The sequence below is a fragment of the Dendropsophus ebraccatus genome, chromosome 1, assembly GCF_027789765.1.
Source record: "Dendropsophus ebraccatus isolate aDenEbr1 chromosome 1, aDenEbr1.pat, whole genome shotgun sequence".
Taxonomy (NCBI): domain Eukaryota; kingdom Metazoa; phylum Chordata; class Amphibia; order Anura; family Hylidae; genus Dendropsophus; species Dendropsophus ebraccatus.
In genome coordinates, this window is record NC_091454.1 from 138,529,258 (window position 1) to 138,549,362 (window position 20,105).

Sequence of the window (20,105 nt, forward strand, 5' to 3'; positions counted from 1 at the left end):
GCTTGGTTTTTCTAAAAATAAATTGCCAGACATCCCCTTCAATTTTTTTTTTTATTTTTTGGACACACAGGTCCCCTCCCTTTTTGGTGTGGTAATTACCTACAGAGCTGGTTCACAGATGAAATTTTTTAAAAAGCAAATATGTTCATTATAAAATAAACAGAGTGGCTGTAGCAGAGTTGGCCTTTAACCGTATACTATGCAGAATACATATACGTGTGTACATAGCCAGCATAACATAGGAAGGGAATTCATGTATCTGGGATGCATTTCATTAAATGAAAGCAGTGGTACAACATTGTCTATCAGAAAATGTCAGGTTAGTCCAGCATTATGGAGAATTGTGCCGAATTCATGTTAAAATGCCATCTTGTCGATGGAATCCTCAGTTGTTGATTGCATTTGCATTAGGTAAGTCAGTATTTCCAGAGATTAGTCAGGAGCTGGGGATTGGCAGTCTGCTGCTGAAGCCCATCTGCTTTCTTCCTGCTCAATGCTGATGACATCTCTTTCTAACAATTGTAATCCTTGGTGTTGTACATTATGTGCTGTTCTGAGACCATTTCCATCACGTATTAAAAAAACTATGTGCCAACATCTATGAGCCCCACTTCTGTTTTTATAGCTTTTATTTATTTTTATTGCAGCCAGGCTATATTTTTGCCACTGCATATTAGGAAGAAGTGTACTGCGATGGTGTCTGAAAGAGACATGCTGTTCATCAAATTTCTAACTCCCTGCTACATTTGTATAACTAACTACTGTTTTGTTTTAATCTGTCTCAACTAGTAAAGGAGAAGTCAGGCGAAATTTATACAAAGTTATACAAATCCCCATTATACACTTATTACTGGAAATGCTTTTTTCCTCTCCAGCAGCCACAGCCCGCACAGCTCTGGGAATTGGGTCGTGACATCACCATTTTATCCAGGAAATGAAGCCTTGATGCAGTAGTAAGTGCAGGGAAAAAAAGCATTTCCAGTAATAAGTGTATATTGGGGATTTGTATAACTTTTTGGGGGGCAATACAATACTTTAATAAAAATTTTCACCAGACTTCTCCTTTAAAACTGTACTCTAAGCCATTGTCCTGCAAATCTGTCACAAAAAGTGGCTATGCATTGTCGCAAGTAGGGCTTGGCCCACACCTCCATTCAGGGAGCTCCATCACAAATACTGTTTGTTTTGCAGGATCTGAGCCAGCAATAAAAATAAAACCGTAATTTTGTGACCGCTTAAATACTGCAAAATAAATGCACATCAGTTTGAAATCAGACAGACCCCATTGAAGTCTGTGGGATCTCTGGGGTATCCCTTTGCATCTGTTAGTCTGTTCTTAAACTGTTCTAATGGAAGCTCTGAATGGAACCTAGCGTAATACACTGTATAGTTCTTGAATTTTGTATGTGCCTCAAATTTCCAGGGGTGTCTGCCCTTTCTAAAAGTAAGCTGGCTGAAGAGTTCCAGCCAAAACCTTGGGTGATGTGTAATTAAGTGTAGTTCCTTGTGTGTACATGCACCCTGCGGAATCAGCAATGGAAAGTGGTCATTTAACACCGGGCTGCAATGTAATATATGGTTGTGCCAGATCCTGCAGGATAAGAGCCGCTTGTAGCATAGTTCTGATCGGGACAAGGTGTTTGCTTGGCACGGGTATAGACTGGGCCTGGTAAAGCTTGCCATGCACACCGTGCCTTGATTGCTCACAATGGGATTGATCAAAGTCCCATGTGATTGTTCATACAATCCTTCCAAGTGCTAAACCGTTTTGTGGTCCAGTATAGCTGTCCACTAATGGCGGCATCATCTGGAAAAGGTCTAGGGTTGTTCAGGTAAGTAGTAATGCTGTGGTGTGTTGACTGGACTCTTGTTTTATATAGTGTTGGATTTTTATCTGCAGGTAGATTGCCTTGCTGTTGTGCACTAAACCTAAAATGCAGGTGTAATATACTGTTAACATATTTCTTTTTCAGTGACTTCTTGATTCTCCCTGGATTTATTGATTTTACTGCAGATGAAGTGGTGAGTGAACTTCTCAGACCCTACATTCTATAGTACACATGACACAGGGTGCTCTCATGCTCATTTAGCAGCCCCATTAGACATAAACATAGTAGAGTTCCCTAACTATTTGTCCTATGTGTACTAATGACAGATGGCACTTGGGTCCCATGTTTAAAATGGTGTGTGTGCCTAAGTGTTCTTGACACAGCTTAACTTCGCTTGAAAATACTCTTTTCAAGTGACATTGGCTTTACAAACAAAATGCTTTCTTTATAGTATGTGCACAAGCCTGTACCTTTTAAAGCAATACAGACACATGAGGCATCAGCAAGTCTATATCTCTTAACTATATCTCTCGTAAATTTGCAATGATTACTTTCACTTATGGTGCGTTTACACAGAGATTTATCTGACAGATCTTTGAAGCCAAAGCCAGGAACAGACTATGAACCGAGATCAGGTCTTAACGGAAAGACTGGAATCTATCCTCTTTTCAAATCCATTCCTGGCTTTGGCTTCCAAATCTGTCAGATAAATCTCTGTGTAAACGCACCCTAAGTGCATCACTATTCACCTAGCTTACTTAATAGTGAGTGTTAGCTTCTGCTGCCATCTTGTGGTGGTCTAAAAGACAGCCACCGCACTTTCATACTGAAATAAGACTGTAGTTCCCCTTATACAGGGATAATTTTATTTTGCCAAGGCTGTGAACAAATCTATGTCCTTGCCTCAAGAATGGTCCGTTGTCATGGCCTTCTACAATACTGCTCCCTCCCACAATTCAAAAATCTCTTTAACACGCACCGTGTCTGTGTAGACAGTAATGGTGTCTATCAGATTAGTATGAGGTCTATGCTTCAGGAATAAGGTATATAGATGTGCTGCCTAAACGTTGGAAGTGTTGTAGGAGTAGATGTAACTAGTAAAATGTTGACCCAAGTACTGAAATCCTGCTACACTGTATAAATTATTTGACCGGATTTTATGCAAATAGTATTTAACACCGTGCCCTCCCCTATGCTTTTTTTTTTCCTTTTTGCAGGATTTGACTTCTGCATTGACACGTAAGATAACTCTGAAGACCCCTTTGATCTCCTCCCCTATGGACACAGTGACTGAATCTGATATGGCTATTGCCATGGCGGTGAGTAAGAAACACAAATTCTCTAGCTGTGTAACATATTGCATGTAATGTTTGTATGTTTAAGACCTTTTATTTTCTGTGGTTTAAGAATATAAGTGCTCCTTGTTTTCTTGCTCAGTTCAACACTGTGGACCCTTCCCCACTCCCCTACCCTGTTCTATAAACATGTAGTAAAGTGGGACCTGTGAGTTAAAGGGTTATTTCCATGATTGAATATCACACCATGTGAATGGCCTATTTGCGTTTTGGTGCACTTGTTAGGTATACGTCAGAAATCCTAGAGGGATGCTATTTTTTATCTGTTGTGACTGTTGACGTGAGTGGGTTAAAAGTCTAATAGTAACTATGTTTGGTAAATTTCCACAATATATCCAGTTTTAATTTTTAATTTTTTTTTGTACACATCTTTGTGGTAGACATACATGTACAAAAACATGATGGGAATGCAGCTCTAATATCCCAATTATAGTTGCTGAACTATGCCATTTCTTGTACAAAGTTTATTTGGCTCAAGGTGGGCTCCATATGTTTTCTTGTGTGTTTTTTTTATGACTATATACAGAATGTTATCTTTAGTTTACTGCTGGTCCACTCCTGAATGTTCTCCTGATTTCCTCTTCTACAGCTGATGGGAGGCATAGGGATTATTCATCACAACTGCACACCAGAGTTTCAAGCCAATGAAGTCCGTAAAGTCAAGGTAATATAAAGAAAATTGTTAAACTTCTTCTGTAGCAGTACACGGTCTGACATCTAAATAGGCTATGCCAGAATGTTTATCTCTGGCTTCTATAGGACTATACGCAACACAGTAATGTCATTTGAAAACTTAATTTTTGCCATGTCACACCAACGTGCTGAGACCCCCATCGATTTCTATATCTAGCAAGGAGACGTGTATGGCTAATTACTTCTCTCCCTGGCTCACAGCAGGAGATGTGCTTTTATTTCAAGTCTATGGAGCATGTCTCTTTGTAGCTTTGATGCATATCTGCAGCTTCACTCCCATTCAGGTGGGCAGCTGAGCTGCAGTAACAAAGTGCAGCCACTACTCAATGGACTGAGCCAACTGCTTGTGGCCCTTGTGGCCATGGACTGATGACTAGAGATGAGCAAATTTACAGTAGGAATGAAGTGAAGCGATTCTGCTCTTCAGGCTGCGGGCTTTGAAGTCTGCTCTGCTGCCTGCTGCTCCTCCCCTGGGTGCTGGGGAAATGCTGGGTCCAGTGAAGTTTCCTAGGACTGAATCCATCTTTTCCCAGCACCCCGGGAGGAGTGGAGCAGACTTTAAAGCCTGCAGCCTGATGAGCAGAATGCCGATGGGAACAAATCACTTTGCTTCGTTCCTACAGTAAATTCGCTCATCTTTACTGATAACCTATCCTGTGTATAGCTCAGAAATGTCTCTAAAATTTTCATGTAGCTAATGTCCTATCCAATTTCTTTTTCCTTTTTTTTTATTTCAGAAATTTGAGCAAGGCTTTATTACTGATCCAGTTGTTATGAGTCCCGGCCATACTGTGGGAGATGTATTTGAAGCTAAAAACCGACATGGATTTTCAGGCATGCCAGTGACAGAAACTGGAAAAATGGGAAGCAAATTAGTGGGGATTGTGACTTCAAGGGACATAGATTTCTTGACAGAAAAGGATTACACAACCTACTTGAGTGAGGTAATAAAGCTGTTCTATATTTTGATACAACTGTTATCCTGTGTGTTTAAGAAGAGTTGGAGTTGATCCTGGGCTGCTTTTATTAGGTTATAGAGAATGCAAAAGTAATGCAAATGCTTTGTATTAGCAAAGTTGCTTAGTTTAGTATTTTGGCCTTTTAGCTCTTTACCTTGGCAACAGCGCTGCGATATCACTTGGGTGGTCGGGACTTCAGAAGCGGCAAGTTTGCTTTTTCTCCTGGCCTCTGTTTTCCTCTGAGATCATACACCTCCAGGGCTTGGATTGTCCCTGGAGACACAGCAATGTAACGCAGATTCAGCTCCACGCTGCTGCGTCACATCCTCTCCCGCTTTTAAGTATTACTTGGATCTGTATATTTGCTCATAGTTGGTCGACTTTTTTACACCTTTTGTACTTTATTATGGGGGTTGCTATGTTCCTGGAGGCACTGTCCACATCACTTTGTATTTTATGGCAGCCAAAATGACTATGAAAACCTGTAGTCTGTGGCTGACTCATTGATTTCTTTAAAACAGTTTCTGGGCATGCTCTATGATCTGTGTGAATAGTGGATCTTGTGTTATGTATAGGTAGGTGTTAATTGTCATTGTAAACCTACTTGTAAAAGTTAGAAGTGATTTTCATTTTTAAAACTGCAGTATTTCAATTTGTGCTGTGGGGGTTTGTTTGATTTAATTTTATATTTAAAGGGCATGTCGCCTAAAATTTTTCTTTTACTGATTAGAGTCCGATACAAAACATATTTTATTCTGTTTCTATTTTGCTGCTTGTACATGGTTATGGGGACTGCAATATTGCCTGGGCTGTTCTGAACAGCATTGACATGCTTTACAGCAACACTCATGGGCATAGACTACAATAGACAGTCTGTCCCCTTGAGATGAATGTAAAACATCACTGAGCACGCTCTGTGACCTTTTTGAAATGGGTCATTCCACAGGGAGCTGCTATTGTCTCCTCTATCTACTGGTGTCACATGTCTCTGCAATGCTGTACAGATCACTTTACAGCAGCCTCCTCTTTTCACTACAGTCAGAACAGGAAGTATAAGCTTAGTTTTAGACCTAGTGGTGAGATTGAAAACTGCAATATTTTATGATTTATTTATTTATTTTTTTATAATTTAGCTAAATGGAAGGTTTAGAACAAAGATCACCAAAAATTCTTTAAAAATATGTTCAACATAAAAACATTATTTAAACAATAAGTTACTTTCTGATGACAGTCCCTTTTAATAGAAACAGGGGGAGATTTATCAAACTAGTGTAAAGTGAAACTGGCTCAGTTGCCCCTAGCAACCAATCTGATTCCACTTTCATTTTCCAAGAGTCTGTGGAATCTGGTTGCTAGGGGCAACTGAGCCAGTTTCACTCTACACTAGTTTGATAAATCTCCCACTGAGTGTCTTATCACACAGACAACTTTAAGGGAGTAGTCTGACTGGGAACCATTTTTCAAAGTCTTCCTGGGGAGGGGGTGGATTTAAAAAAAAAAAAACTAAACACCTGTCTACAGGATTGCCACCCGCATACCGCCATGCTCGTCCTGCCTTTGCCACAGAATGGCCACGTCACATTCCCAGTCCCATCTCAGACCACTTAGCAGGTGGGGGGCACAACAGGGACACCCACCCCCTCCCCCAGTCTTGAAAAAAAACCAAGATGGCCTACTGCTAGTAGGTAAATCAACTCAGTCTGCATAATCATCCCATGATCTAAAGATGTAATTATATTTTAATAATTAAATTACATGATTAGGCTATGTTCCCACTACAGGAGCATTCTGTCTTATATCTGGGAAAGGCAGCCATCTATTGATGCCCACTAATAATGATCATTATTTTAATCAGTCAGTATTAACAGATGGACACATTTTCCCGATATGATCCTGTAGTGGGAACATAGCCTAAAAGTGCTGTAATTCTGTCCCCTCATGGCTGCTGGTACTCTGTACTGGATTTTTTATTTTATATATATTATATTATATTTTATATTATACATTTTTTTTTTTTATATATATATTTTTTTTTTTTGTTCCCTTTTCTATTTTCTTACAGCACTCAACATTTTTGTAATTGTTCTCTAATAAGATCGTGCCAATTTCTCGTAGGTAATGACCAAACGTGATGAACTGGTTGTTGCTCCAGCAGGTGTCACCCTGAAAGAAGCAAATGAAATCTTACAACGTAGTAAGAAAGGTATGCCAGTTGTTATGAAGCAAATCATTGTGTGTGTGTCTGGAACAACTGCATGTGAAAACTATAAATTGAGGACTACTTGGGTTGATACGGTTTCATAACATTTATATTTTTGCTGACTAAAACTAACATTTTATCGTAAGTGTTGTAACAAGCCAGTCAAAAATGTTGCTTAATTACTGTCTTTAGTTTCTATTATGAAGCTATATTTGCTCTATATATCTTCATAACAACCCTTGCCTTGACCGGGTCAATCTTCAGTAATCTGACAGCGTATGGCTGTGATGTAAGCTTGTCCACTGGATCTCACCTGATGTAACCACTGTATCTGTGTTAATGCAACTACGGCCTGTGTGAGCTTTGAGATACATGTTTGGTTCCAGGCAAAATAGCTCTCATTTTTGCATGTGGTGTGACCCTAAAGTCTAATGGTAGAGACACACTCTTATCTTGTGTACCTCATATGCTTTCCTTCAAAAAGACAAAAATGAAGTCTTTTGCTTGTGGAAGGCAAGCTCTTACTACATTAGGCCCCGTTCCCACTGAGCAAAGCTAGCGGAATTCCGCGACGGAATTGTCCGCCGCAGAATGCCGTTAGCCTCCCGCTCATAATGGGACTCTATGGGAGGCGCGCGCTGCTGCTCTATACGCGCTGAAGAATGAACATGTTCATTCTTCAGCGCGGGCAGGAGCGCGCGCCTCCCATAGAGTCCCATTATGAGCGGGAGGCTAACGGCATTCCGCGGCGGACAATTCCGTCGCGGAATTCCGCTAGCTTTGCTCAGTGGGAACGGAGCCTTATAATAGATCTGCCAGTCAGCCTGCATTTTTTTAAAAACTTTTTGTGTTTGGGGGGGGGGGGAGCTGGATAATAGATACTAATAGTTAAGTAAATTTAAGGAATTGTCAGATGGGTGTGAAATAGAATTTCAGTAATGAGGATGAATATTGAGTGATGGGTCAGACTATACAGTCAGGGGGTGTGAATGTTTGAGGATACGTACGCCAAAGGGCCCTTTTGCACAGGCAGACTGGAAGCAAGTGACTATCTCGCTTATCAGTCGCCGCTCATTGAATTCATCACTGTGAGCCGCAGGTCCTGTTTACACTGGGCGATGTTCAGCTGATAATAATTTAAAGCGATGCTGCAACACCATTTTAGGGTCCCTTTACACGCAGAGGTTATCTGACAACTTTTTGCAGCCAAAACCAGGAATGGATTTGAAAAGATCAGAAAACTCAGTCTTTCCTTTTTGACCTGTTCTGTTTAGACTGTTCCTGGCTTTGGCTTCAAAAATCTTTCAGATATTCTGTGTAAAGGGGCCCTTGCACTCACTCTAGTAAATTGGTGACAAGTGTTAACCGGGTGGGGCTTCACAGCATTTGATCCCAATCTCTGAGGGGAGAAGGCCCAAGTGTCATGAAGCCCCGCCTGGTTGACACTGAATTAAAGCTATTTTACAGCAGAAATAAGACACAGACAAGTGTTATAAGGATATGTGCAGCATCTAAGCTTATGGATGGTGTTGAGAAAAACACATAGAGTAAGGGGAATGACAGTATACCTTAAAGTGGCAACACAAAGGACCATTTGTTCATTTCCCTTCAGTTTTGTACTCACACATGGTGTTTTTGGTGAGATTTTCCCAATAGTTTGCACAGTTTAGGTAAACTAGTGTAATTTTAGGCATAGATATTCCCCTGGATGGAAATTGCAATCCTCCATTCACCTCCAGCCGTGACTCCTGTCAGTCATAGCTGGAGGGTGATTTCCAGCACTAAGTTTTGTTTTGTTTTTTACAGCTGAGGTCACTGAAGTGCCCCAACACACATCTTCAACACTTCACACAGAGTACGATAGTCTCTGTAAAATCAATATTGCTATGAAGTGCTATCAACTGTTTCATAGCAATTTTCTAGTTAATAATCGCCTTTTAGTCTCTTTCACCCTATGTATTTTTTTTTGATTAAACAGTCATTTTTTAAATGACAGCGGCCATTCGCATTAACCCATATGGATCCCCTATGGAATCCCGGCTGCAGTTTATACACTATGGCCTGGATTCCATAAGGCCACACAGAGAACTTCCATGTCTATATTGTGCGGCCGCTCAGTAGTGGATTATAATAGGGGCGTTTCGGGCGGCAGCCCGGGGCCCTGAGCTCCTGGGGGGCCCATGACCACCCAAAAAGACTTGTACTTTCAGTGGTGTACTGTCTCCTGGCTACACTTCTGCCATGATTTGCAAAAAATCTGTTTTTTTTTTTATGGCAATTTTGCACAAATCAGGACATCATGACATTATCTGTCCTGTACTATGAACGCCAGGCTAGTGCTGCCATAGTTACAGTGGGGTGGGGGGGCCCAGGCTTGGTGAACAGCCCGGGGCCTAAGGTAAAGTTAATCCGCCCCTGCGGCCGCTATTCAGTGAACAGCGGCCACATGAAATAGACTCTGCACATAATGTAAAGTACTGCTCCCGGATGTACTTTTAGATTTTGTGCTATGGCTAATTGGAGTGTGGGTACACTGAAATGCAGTATCGACCGGATTGAAAATCTCAGACAGCAGCTGTTCTGTAACACGGCCATGTGACAGAACGGCTGCTTTTTTTTCCATGTCTGAACATGGACTTAAAGAGATACTGTCACTCCTCGTACTTTCACTTCATTTCATTGATAAACCGTGTCACCTAGACAGGCAATTGGGTCCTATCTCCCTACAGTCCATCAATTAAATGAAGCTATTTTTAGAGTAGAAAGAAGACATAGACAAGTTTTATACAGATATATCTGCACCCTGTCGGTGTGTTTATTTTCTTTTTGTGTGCAAAACTTTTTTTTTTTTTTTTTTATTCAAGGCACCCATATCACATGACTCATATCACATGTCAACTTATATCAGCCATCAAAATAACATGCGGTGCAGTACTTGGGCTGGATGTAGTGTTTGGGATTGGAGCTCTGGAGACTTCTCCTACCAAGGATGTAGCCATGTTTTATTTTGTGATTTTACCAGTTAGGTACCGTTCCCACTGAGCAAAAGTAGCGGAATGCCGTTAGCCTCCCGCTCATAATGGGAGTCTATGGGAGACGCGCGCTCCTGCTCTGTACGCGCTGAAGAATGAACATGTTCATTCTTCAGCGCGTACAGAGCAGGAGCGCGCGCCTCCCATAGCCTCCCGCTCATAATGGGAGCCTAACGGCATTCCGCGGCGGACAATTCCGTTGTGGAATTCCGCTACTTTTGCTCAGTGGGAACGGGGCTTTAAGGTGAGAGGGTATAATTGGCTTTTGAAACTCAGTATTGTGGTATTGACTCAAATCTTTTGGAATTAATCATTGACCAAAGGTAAGCAGGATCCTGGAGCAGATACCTTCATCCTCAACGTCACTTTCCCCTGGCTCCTCTCTGTGAACAAGGGGAAGGGGCAAATACCAGCAAAGACTGCAGAAATTGATCATGGTGGTAAGGAATTTCTTAGACAGAAAAAGAAGTTGGTTTTGGGGAATAATTTCCCCATGACAGGTTTCTGATATTTCTCCAAACCTTGCTTCTCAAGATGCTAATGTTTACAGAATATAGTTACTTTAGGGGGCTTGATAAGTGTCACTTCCTTTATTTTTTTAGAAAAAGAAAAGTAAGTATTGGTGTGCAATTTCCTGTATTTCAATTGTAACAAAGCAGCAGACTAACAAATAAGATGTCGGGGGTCAGGTTGAATAGTAAAAATTGTGTTTATTTCTGAAAATATAACCATTCTAGGTTTTAAAGGGGAGATGAATTTAAGAGGGCATGGGGTGCTGAAGATAATGGGAGGCCTTTTACCCTCAGTGCTGTTAGTTGTTCCCCTCAAGCTGTTGGGAGCACTGGGGGTGTGGCTACAAGCCCTCTGAGCACTGATCCACGCTGGCCCCCTATTCATAATCATTAAAGGGCTCATCCAGCCTCCTTTATTGATGATCATGAAGGGGGAGGACTATTGCAACCTCCCCGCCGGCCTGACCCTTTAATGATTATCAATGGAGGGGGCTGGCCTGGGAGCGTCATGTCCCCGGTGCTCTAAACTGCTAACTGGCCACAACTAATGTCATGGGGATGGCGCTGAGGATGAAGGTAAGAGCCTTCATCCTCTGCCTACTAGGGAGCTGTCTAATAGTTCTCCTCTAAGCTTGTAATGCCTTAGGGCCCTATTCCACGGGCCGAGCAGGGCCCGATCAACGATGTAAACGAGCGCTAATCTGCTAGATCGCCGCTCGTTTACTGGGCCTATTCCACAGCCCGATCGTGGAGGGAGGGCTGCAGGGACATTGTTACCGATGTCCTTGCATCGTACATTACCTGTCAGGTCTTCTCCTCCGCTCTGTCTTCCTCCCAGAGTCCCGTGCACTCTAGCTACAGGCCACTCAGCCAATCACAGGCCGCTGCGGTTCGTCAGCTGACAGGCCACTCTGAAGCTAGAGCGCGCGGGACCCAGGGAGGAAGACAAAGCGGAGTAGAAGCCCTACAGGTAATGTATGCTGCGCTTCTCAAACCGTCGGTAGCCCACTGCGCACCGCTATTCCACCGTTGCGATGCGTGGTGGAACGATAATTTTAGGTCTGGCCCTAAATAAACGATCAGCCGATGACCCGATCATCGGCTGATCGTTATCTCTGTTCCACCGAGCGATAATCAGGCTGAATGGGGCCGATTATCGTTCCTGTGGAATAGGGCCCTTACGGTGTCCTCCATGTTGACATTCTCTTCTGCACTGCTTTACTAAGTACGCTAACATTCTATGCAATATGCAGTCTTGTGTGTCCTTAGTGTTTATTACTTTCAAAAGTAACTCCTTTTGCCTTCTACAACAGGAAAACTGCCAATCGTGAATGACAGCGATGAGCTTGTGGCAATTATTGCCAGGACAGACTTAAAGAAAAACAGAGACTACCCTCTTGCATCAAAGGACTGCAGAAAGCAGCTGCTGTGTGGCGCTGCTATTGGGACCAGAGAAGATGATAAATATCGACTTGATCTTCTCATGCAAGCTGGAGTTGATGTTGTTGTCTTGGTAAGCATAGAACTTGTTGCTCATTACATAAATGTACTTTTTAAATAGATTTGTGTGTAAAATATAATTTTATATATAATGTATGTGCTATATTAATCGGATGCAGATTTATTTTTAAGGGTTTTTTTTTTTGTTTGTTTTTGTTCTCCTACCACTAACAGGATTCCTCACAGGGTAATTCTGTGTATCAGATAAATATGATACACTACATCAAACAAAAGTATCCTGATCTGCAAGTGGTTGGAGGAAACGGTAAGTTTTTAAACTGTTAAAAGACTATTTAGTTTCTGTGAGCGTTTTGTGCATATGTACGATATGTTGCAGTGCGTGTATATTTGTTATTAATCTATATATTTAACTTTTACTAAATGTGTTCATGTAATTTTATGCGGGGGCAGCTCAGTGCATTTGCAATATTTTTTGTATATTAAATTTTTTTTTTTTTTTTGTGATAGTGGTGACTGCAGCACAAGCAAAGAATCTCATTGATGCTGGTGTCGATGCCCTGCGTGTTGGGATGGGGTGTGGATCCATATGTATAACCCAGGAAGGTAAATAGATGGCTGTTTTTCTACTTAGTTATACAGGACACACCTTGTTTGAGACACTTGTGCGGGGGGGGGTTGTGTTTTTTTTTTTTTTTTTTTTTTTTTTTTTTTAATGAAACCGAGATATATATTCCTTTAACAGTTATGGCCTGTGGAAGACCTCAGGGAACCGCAGTATACAAAGTTGCCGAGTATGCACGCAGATTTGGTGTTCCTGTTATAGCAGATGGTGGAATTCAGACAGTAGGACATGTTGTGAAAGCTTTGGCTCTTGGTGCTTCCACAGGTAAATGTAAAAAAAAAAAAAATCCTGCAGGATTTTATAAATATAATTTTTATTGTAACTTTGATAAAATAGCAGAGCAACATGTGCAAAAATGTAAGGTGAATAAGTCCTACCCAAGATAAAAAATTGCAGGTGCGGGGCACAACTTTCCCTGATGACTTGTGTTATCACTGAAATATGCCTCATGGTCCTTCCCCCAGAGCCGATACATAAAGTGTATGGAAATCAGTAATGTTCAGGAAAATCTGAACCTTTTTATGGATGGCACTTCACCCTTGTGAAGTGCACAAGTCTAAGGAAGTATTCTTTTTAAAATTCAAAATGCGTTGCATTTATGTACCATGTGCAGTACTACTTAAAGAGGTATTCCTATCTTAACTAATGTAGTTAATCTTGTAGGGCTTTAGCTTATTTTTGCAAATACCTTCCTTTACTGATATGTCCCCTTTTTTCTACCCTTGTTGACAGCTCACTGTTTAGGTTACCGACCACCTCTCTGCTCCTAAAGCAGTGGTCAGGCATATGTGTGCTTTAAAAGCAGAGTGGTGGTTGGTAGCCTTGACAATGAGCTGTCAACAAGGGGAGGGAAAGGCAGACTTATCTGGTGAAGGAGGCACGTTTGATAGATGAAATGTACTTGCAAAAATTACTTTACATGCCTTTAACTGTGTTAGTTGACATGGAAACACCCTCTAAAGCTGGGATGGGGCCCTTCAGCTATTGCAAAACTAAATTTCCCATCATGCCTGGACAGCCAAACCTTTAGCTTTGGCTGTCCAGGCATGATGGGAATTGTAGTTTTGTAACAGCTGGAGGGCCGAAGGTTCCCCATCCCAGCTCTAAAGAATCCAGTCTATTCTGCCATTGGTAAAGTGTCATCCATAAAAGGTCCAACTTTTCTAGGTGTATTGTATACTAAAAAAAAAAATAAAAAAGCTAAAGTGAATCTCTCAGCTACAATTCAGGTTTCAACCTGCTGACCCTTTTTTAGATGGCAATTAGATTAGGATACACATTGTACCAGGGCTGGACTGGCCATCTGGCAGTTCTGATATGCCTGAATTCTGAATACCTGATGGGCCTGGGCCCTCTGTGGGCCTCTTCTGCGGCTTTGTTTTAAATAGAGCCTTAGGTACGGCACCTAAACTGCAGCTCTATTCTTTCCTGTGGAGCTGTCTGCAAGAGCCAAGAACTGTACTCTGCTCTATCTGGCGGCTCCATCCATAGAGTGGGGTACACCCAGTGATCTCTTAATTGAGAGAGAGGATAAGGTAATGAGTCTGTAAAGATGTTTTGCTAAAAGGAAGCAGGGTCACTGAGACCAGTTGGGGTTGCTGAGCAGAGGTTTGGCTGAGCCGCCTGTCGCTGCTGAGAGGAGTACTTCTCAGAGGTAGCGGCCAGAGTTTTCAGTGAAGGACCCTGGGAGAGCGGGGTTAGGTAAGAACAGGATGTTGCTTTTCTATGCGACTCCAGTAATTAAATGTTTCATTTCCCTGAGTACCCCTTTAATTTTACATTATGTGGGTGGATTGAAGCTGGGATGTAATAACATTGTTGGTACAATTGAGTACATATAGGCCAACCTATTATCCTACTTCTCACAATTTAGAGCTTTGGTTTAATGCTTATTTTCTACTCTGTTCAGTGATGATGGGTTCCTTGTTGGCTGCAACCACAGAAGCACCTGGTGAATATTTCTTTTCTGATGGTGTGAGACTGAAGAAGTACAGAGGAATGGGCTCACTAGATGCCATGGAGAAAAATACCAGTAGCCAGAAAAGATATTTCAGGTATTCTTCACCATTATTTTTCTCTAATCTATAAATGTGTGCTTCTTTCTCTCAAATTTGGCTTTATATACCTGTATCTGAGTCCTTAAGTTGTATTAAATTGGCAATTTAAACTACTGATTTGGCATGACTCTATCCATTTTTGTTTGTTTTTTGTGTAATCTAACTATGCATTTTATGTATTTAACAGTGAAGGGGACAAAGTGAAAGTGGCTCAAGGTGTGTCTGGTTCCATTCAGGATAAGGGGTCCATCCATAAATTTGCACCATACCTTATTGCAGGCATTCAACATGGTTGTCAGGACATAGGGGCCAAAAGTCTTTCTATTTTACGGTAGGTAGTGTTTTAATACTGTGTGATATTGTAAAGGACAACTCTGGCGCTGATAATATAAAAAAATAAACAAACACTGAACTGAAGCTCCAGTTGGTGTCTTCTTCAAAAAAAAATTTTCCCTACACTTCCTGGTTTGGGCTTTCCCATGCTGCACTTTGGCTAAGCAAGCTGTAAGCCATCTAACAGTTCTACAGAGTCAGTTAGACATCACAGGAGACAATCAGATGTCAGATGAGTCATCTGACAAAGGGAGGTTGGCCTAACTGGGCTTAGACCCGCCTCCCTCTCGATGAGGTCATTGGCTGCCACAGAAAAGCCTGGGGTCAACAGTCATTGGGTAAGAATGAGTTTACTTCACTTCCTGGTCGGAGGTTGAGGGGGAAACATAGGGAATGGGGGCAGATAGGTGATTGATGCCTATTACAAAGTAATATAACTTTGTAATGTGTTTCAATTACTGGGAAAAAGCTTTTCACCGGAGTTGTCCTTATACCTATTGTGGATACTACATCCCCCTCAGAAATTATCTAGGGATGTAATAAGCATTTAAACTACACAGATAATTGAGGAAAGTTTTTTTTTTTTTTTTTTTTTTTTTTATGTACATATATATTGAACTTGTCCTGGTATAGCAGTACCCCATATGTGACCATATCCTACTGACTACAGGGTTTATCTGTCATCATTGGAGTGTGCCCCGATGTCTAGGACAACTGAGCTTCTGCTACCATCATGAGTGTACACTGACTGTTATGATATATCTGTCATAATGCAAGAATGTAGACCCATCCATCAGTCATATAGGGGTCAAGTGTAACTGTATAGTCCCATATAATGGGATATTGACATATAGTATTCTAACACATACTGCAGTGGGTCCATTGACTTTAATGGCCTTAACATAGTCTACTACTGACTTGGAAAAAGCTTTTCACTGGAGTTGTCCTTTTAAGAGGTTGTGCACGTTTGACAAGCCCTCCTCTGGGAATAACCTACTCAGGATAAATACAGCGATTTTTAGAGAAATGTAAATTCCTAGTTGATTTTTAGATGTTAGTACCTTTCCGTGTCTACACAGAGTATGCTTTAAAAAGTATGTACCACCCGGTACATCCTCTTTAACCTGAACCCACGGAACGATCAGCACCGGCACGGGGAAGCCGGTGCTGCGGTCCATATTTCGGACCGGTGCCTGTGCACAGCGCAGTTTGATCCAGCGGTACCGGCCGGTGCTCAAGCACTGGAGGTCGGCCGGTCCGCCCCCAGTGGGAGGGAATTTCCTCCCCTGTATGACGCGGCTCGCTTAGAATGAATGGAGCCGCATCATACAGGGGAGGGAATTACCTCCCACTGGGGGCGGGCCGGCCGACTTCCAGTGCTTGAGCACCGGCTGGTACCGCTGGATCGAACGGCGCCGTGCACAGGAACCAGTCGGCGGTCCGAAAAACGGACCGCGGCACCGGCTTCCCCGTGCCGGCGCTGATCAATCCGTGGGTTCAGGTTAAAGAGGATGTAACGGGTGGTAGATCCTCTTTAAATGAATGCAGTCAGGGGCTCTATGTTGAAGGCTAATAAGTGGGAAGTGGATTCCCCTTGGAAGTCCCTGGACCTTCCAAGGCGATGGAGAATGTAACAAATTTTGATCATAGTCTGCTGGCAAAACCACGTCCACATGTTAGGGAGACATTGTGCAGTTCCTTTCTTTTTTCATTTTCTTTAACAAGTGTTCGCTGCCAAATTTAAAAAGGTAATATATTGTGATACTTGTGCAGGTCCATGATGTATTCCGGAGAACTGAAACTAGAAAAGAGAACCATGTCAGCCCAAGTAGAAGGTGGCGTCCATGGTCTTCATTCGTAAGTAACTGTTTTCTTTGTTTGTTTAGTCCAGATTAAGTACATGCACTAAAAAAACGTACATGGATGGTATTCGGTTACGTTTAAAAAAGGACGTTGTCAATGCGACAGACAAAATACTGAGACTGGAAGGAAATGTTTATATGAAATCTATACGATGCTCTTATAACTTATAAAGTAGCTATGGTTTTGCTTCATTTATGCATATTAAAATATGATCTCCTGCATCACTACAGTACACCCCTACCTGTTTTGTTGGTAGTGCACAACCTCTTCCATTCATGTACGTTAAGTGATATCATGTTGGTGGTGGTTGCATGTGTGACTTAATAGTAGGGTGCTTCTTTAGAATCATGTCACAAGAAAAAGGTATTGTTTTATGCACATTAAACCTAACCATAACAATTTAGGTATGCATGTTCTCATGAACTTTGTAGGACTAAGAGGAGACTTTGGTTGCATGACGAGGTACTAAACTAGATGTTAAATACAGCTGCTTTATTAGCAGAGCTAAAAGCTATAAATTATTGGGTGGTGGGGATTAGTTTGCCATACACTTAGAAACGTTAGAATTGGAATGGTAGAGAAAACAACCTTTTAAACCTATGTTTTCTTTGACCCATTGTGACTTTAACAATCACTACTACTGTCTTTGACTTATTGGGCAGATATCTATAGACTATTTAAGAAGTTTCCCTTCTGGAGCAGAGTCAATTTGCTTATGCAATGTCTGGCCATTACGAAGCCTTCAAACATGACTAGGGATTCTAGCCAACCCAGAGTCTCCTCCAAAGGAAAGCATGAAGCCCATTGTGTAGAATGCTGTTTAATGGAGCAAGAGTAACGGCCACTAGAAGTGGCTAGGTCTGTAGGAAAGCTGAGCACTGAGTAGGCAGATTTATTTCCAGAATGCTTTTAACCTGAAATGAGAAGAATACACAAAAAACCGTTCTTGATGGGCTAGACTAAAACCAACTCGGTGACCAGGTGGCCTTTAATCTTCTTTCTCTTTTTTTGCACATGCATCCATTCTAGATATACATTTCTGCCATGTAAGTAGTGGAGCATTTCTGTCTTGTATTCTGAACCATCATTTAACTTTTAAACAACACTTAGAGATACATAAATGAAATTAATGCATTCTCTTAATTTTCCTTGACAAAAATACAGCCCATAAATCTGGCCCATCTGTTTTCTTTCTCATTAAAGAGGCATGTATGATGCAATAGTAATTTTTTCCAGTCCTATGAAGACCTCCAGTGTTCCTTCAAGTGCAATCATTCCGTGCTGTCTATTGGGTTACTCATTCCCAAAGCCTAATACTTTGCCTTATGCTAAGGATTTATTTTTGCTTGGGCCCTTTTTGGATATTTAGACAGCAGAACCTGAATGTTATGCTTTATTGGAATCTGTGTCCAGATGACATGTTCATTCTCCAATATTTTTACATTTTATATGATCCCAACTATGCAATTTATTTTTTATCTGTGCAACATGTTTTTTTTTCTTGTGTTTGAATTTTTCCCACAATAACAATTAATAATGCAAAATTAGAATTTATAAGGGTTTTAATAAATATATATGTTTTTTGTTAACTTTTAATCAGAGGCAGCAAACCAGTACCCTTAAATATATATACACAGCAGTTACACAACTGTTAGTTGGCTAAATGACCTGAATTCCAGACTGATTCATTGCGGCATCAGAGCATTGCATAGACTGGATGCACATTTCAGCTGGCATCAGGGCTAGATCTTAATTTATAGCTTTGCAGCCACTGATCCTAAACAAGTAGTTAAAATTCAAAATATGAAAAATACAAATTTCAACCTTTACATAGAAACTAAATTTTAGTTACATGAAACCAGAAGACTCTTATAATTGTAGAGATCTTATGGAAGTGTGTGTGTGTGTGTTTCTGTTTCTTTAAATTACGTGTAAAAACTGTTTTGAAATAAGCCTAAAACAAAGTACAGTTGTGCCTTGGATTACAAGCATAATTCGTTCCGGGACTGTGCTTGTAATCCAAATCACTCTTAAATTAAAGCAAAATTACCATAAGAAAGCACTGAAATGCAGACAATTGGTTCCACACCCCCATTTTTTTTCTGAATAACATGTAAAACAAATGAAACAAAACAATGAGAAACAGCTGAATATGTCATACTATAAATTACTATGCAGTATAGCAATCAGCATATGGAGTATAATGTATAGTAAGTGCATAAACTTGAAAAACAGCAGCAGTTTGTAGATACAGGATGGAACTGCAGATCCCCATAATGCAGTAGTGTAGTACAACAGGTTAGATTAGAGAAGCAGGGCAGCTGTCTGCTGTCATGTGACCACACAGACCTCTATGGGGAATGGGTTTGGTCCATGCTAAACAATCTAGAAGGGAGAATCATAGAGCTGTGCAGGTGGACAGTGACAGCTATACACACCACTGTAGAGAAAAGTTTCTGTGTGAAGTGCAGGCAGATTATAGCAGCAGTGTGTATAGCTTAATGTAAGTGCAGGCACATTATAGCAGGGATGGAGAGGATGGGAAACACAATGGCTGACAGAGAATGCAGGGAACATGAAGGAATGAGCAGGGCAGATGTGGGCACAGTATAGCAGCACTCTCTGTTCGGGGAGAGAGGGGTTACAGCTACAAAGAGATTACCTTCACAGTCCTGTCCCCTGATGTAAGCCCCAGCCTGAAGTGGATCTGCTATGATTTGGAAGGTGAGGGAGACTTGGGTGAGAGTACAGAGCTGTAGACCACACTATGCAGACCATGCCACTTCCACCCAGTACAGGGAGCTCAAATCAATGCTCTTAAACAAAGTTACAATTTTGAAAAACTCCTGAGCTCTTCTTGCAAAACACTTAGTCCAAGTAACTCTTAAACCAATATGAATGACTGCACATTTGGGGTGTGCTCTAGGATTATAAAAACATGAATGCTTTCTTTTACCCCTACAAGACAGAGCCCTTTGCACAAAAGTCCGGGTCAAATTAATGCAATGTTCCTCCCCGCCTTCTAAGAGCCATAGCACTTTAACCCCTTCCCCCAATATGACATCCAGGGACGTCATGTGGCAGAACGCATCATGACGTCCCTGCCTCCCCCCGCTGACCCTATCTAAGATTGAGCAGAAAGAGGAGGCTGTGTGACACAGCCTCCTCCTGCTGCCTCTGCCCGAGGGG

General features: G+C 41.5%; 1 protein-coding gene across 4 annotated transcripts in view; it reads left to right on the forward strand.

Annotated features, from left to right (window-relative positions):
* IMPDH1 (inosine monophosphate dehydrogenase 1) overlaps positions 1-20,105 on the forward strand; it is a 110,686-nt gene that overhangs the window by 71,946 nt on the left and 18,635 nt on the right. For all 4 annotated transcript variants that reach the window (XM_069979526.1, XM_069979536.1, XM_069979531.1 and 1 more), the window contains 12 exons: positions 1,974-2,022; positions 3,047-3,148; positions 3,774-3,848; positions 4,615-4,821; positions 6,952-7,039; positions 11,894-12,093; positions 12,255-12,345; positions 12,549-12,644; positions 12,784-12,927; positions 14,573-14,717; positions 14,908-15,051; positions 16,827-16,910. In XM_069979526.1, coding sequence (XP_069835627.1) covers positions 1,974-2,022; positions 3,047-3,148; positions 3,774-3,848; positions 4,615-4,821; positions 6,952-7,039; positions 11,894-12,093; positions 12,255-12,345; positions 12,549-12,644; positions 12,784-12,927; positions 14,573-14,717; positions 14,908-15,051; positions 16,827-16,910 — 1,425 coding nt within the window. The remainder of the gene's footprint in view (positions 1-1,973; positions 2,023-3,046; positions 3,149-3,773; positions 3,849-4,614; positions 4,822-6,951; positions 7,040-11,893; positions 12,094-12,254; positions 12,346-12,548; positions 12,645-12,783; positions 12,928-14,572; positions 14,718-14,907; positions 15,052-16,826; positions 16,911-20,105) is intronic.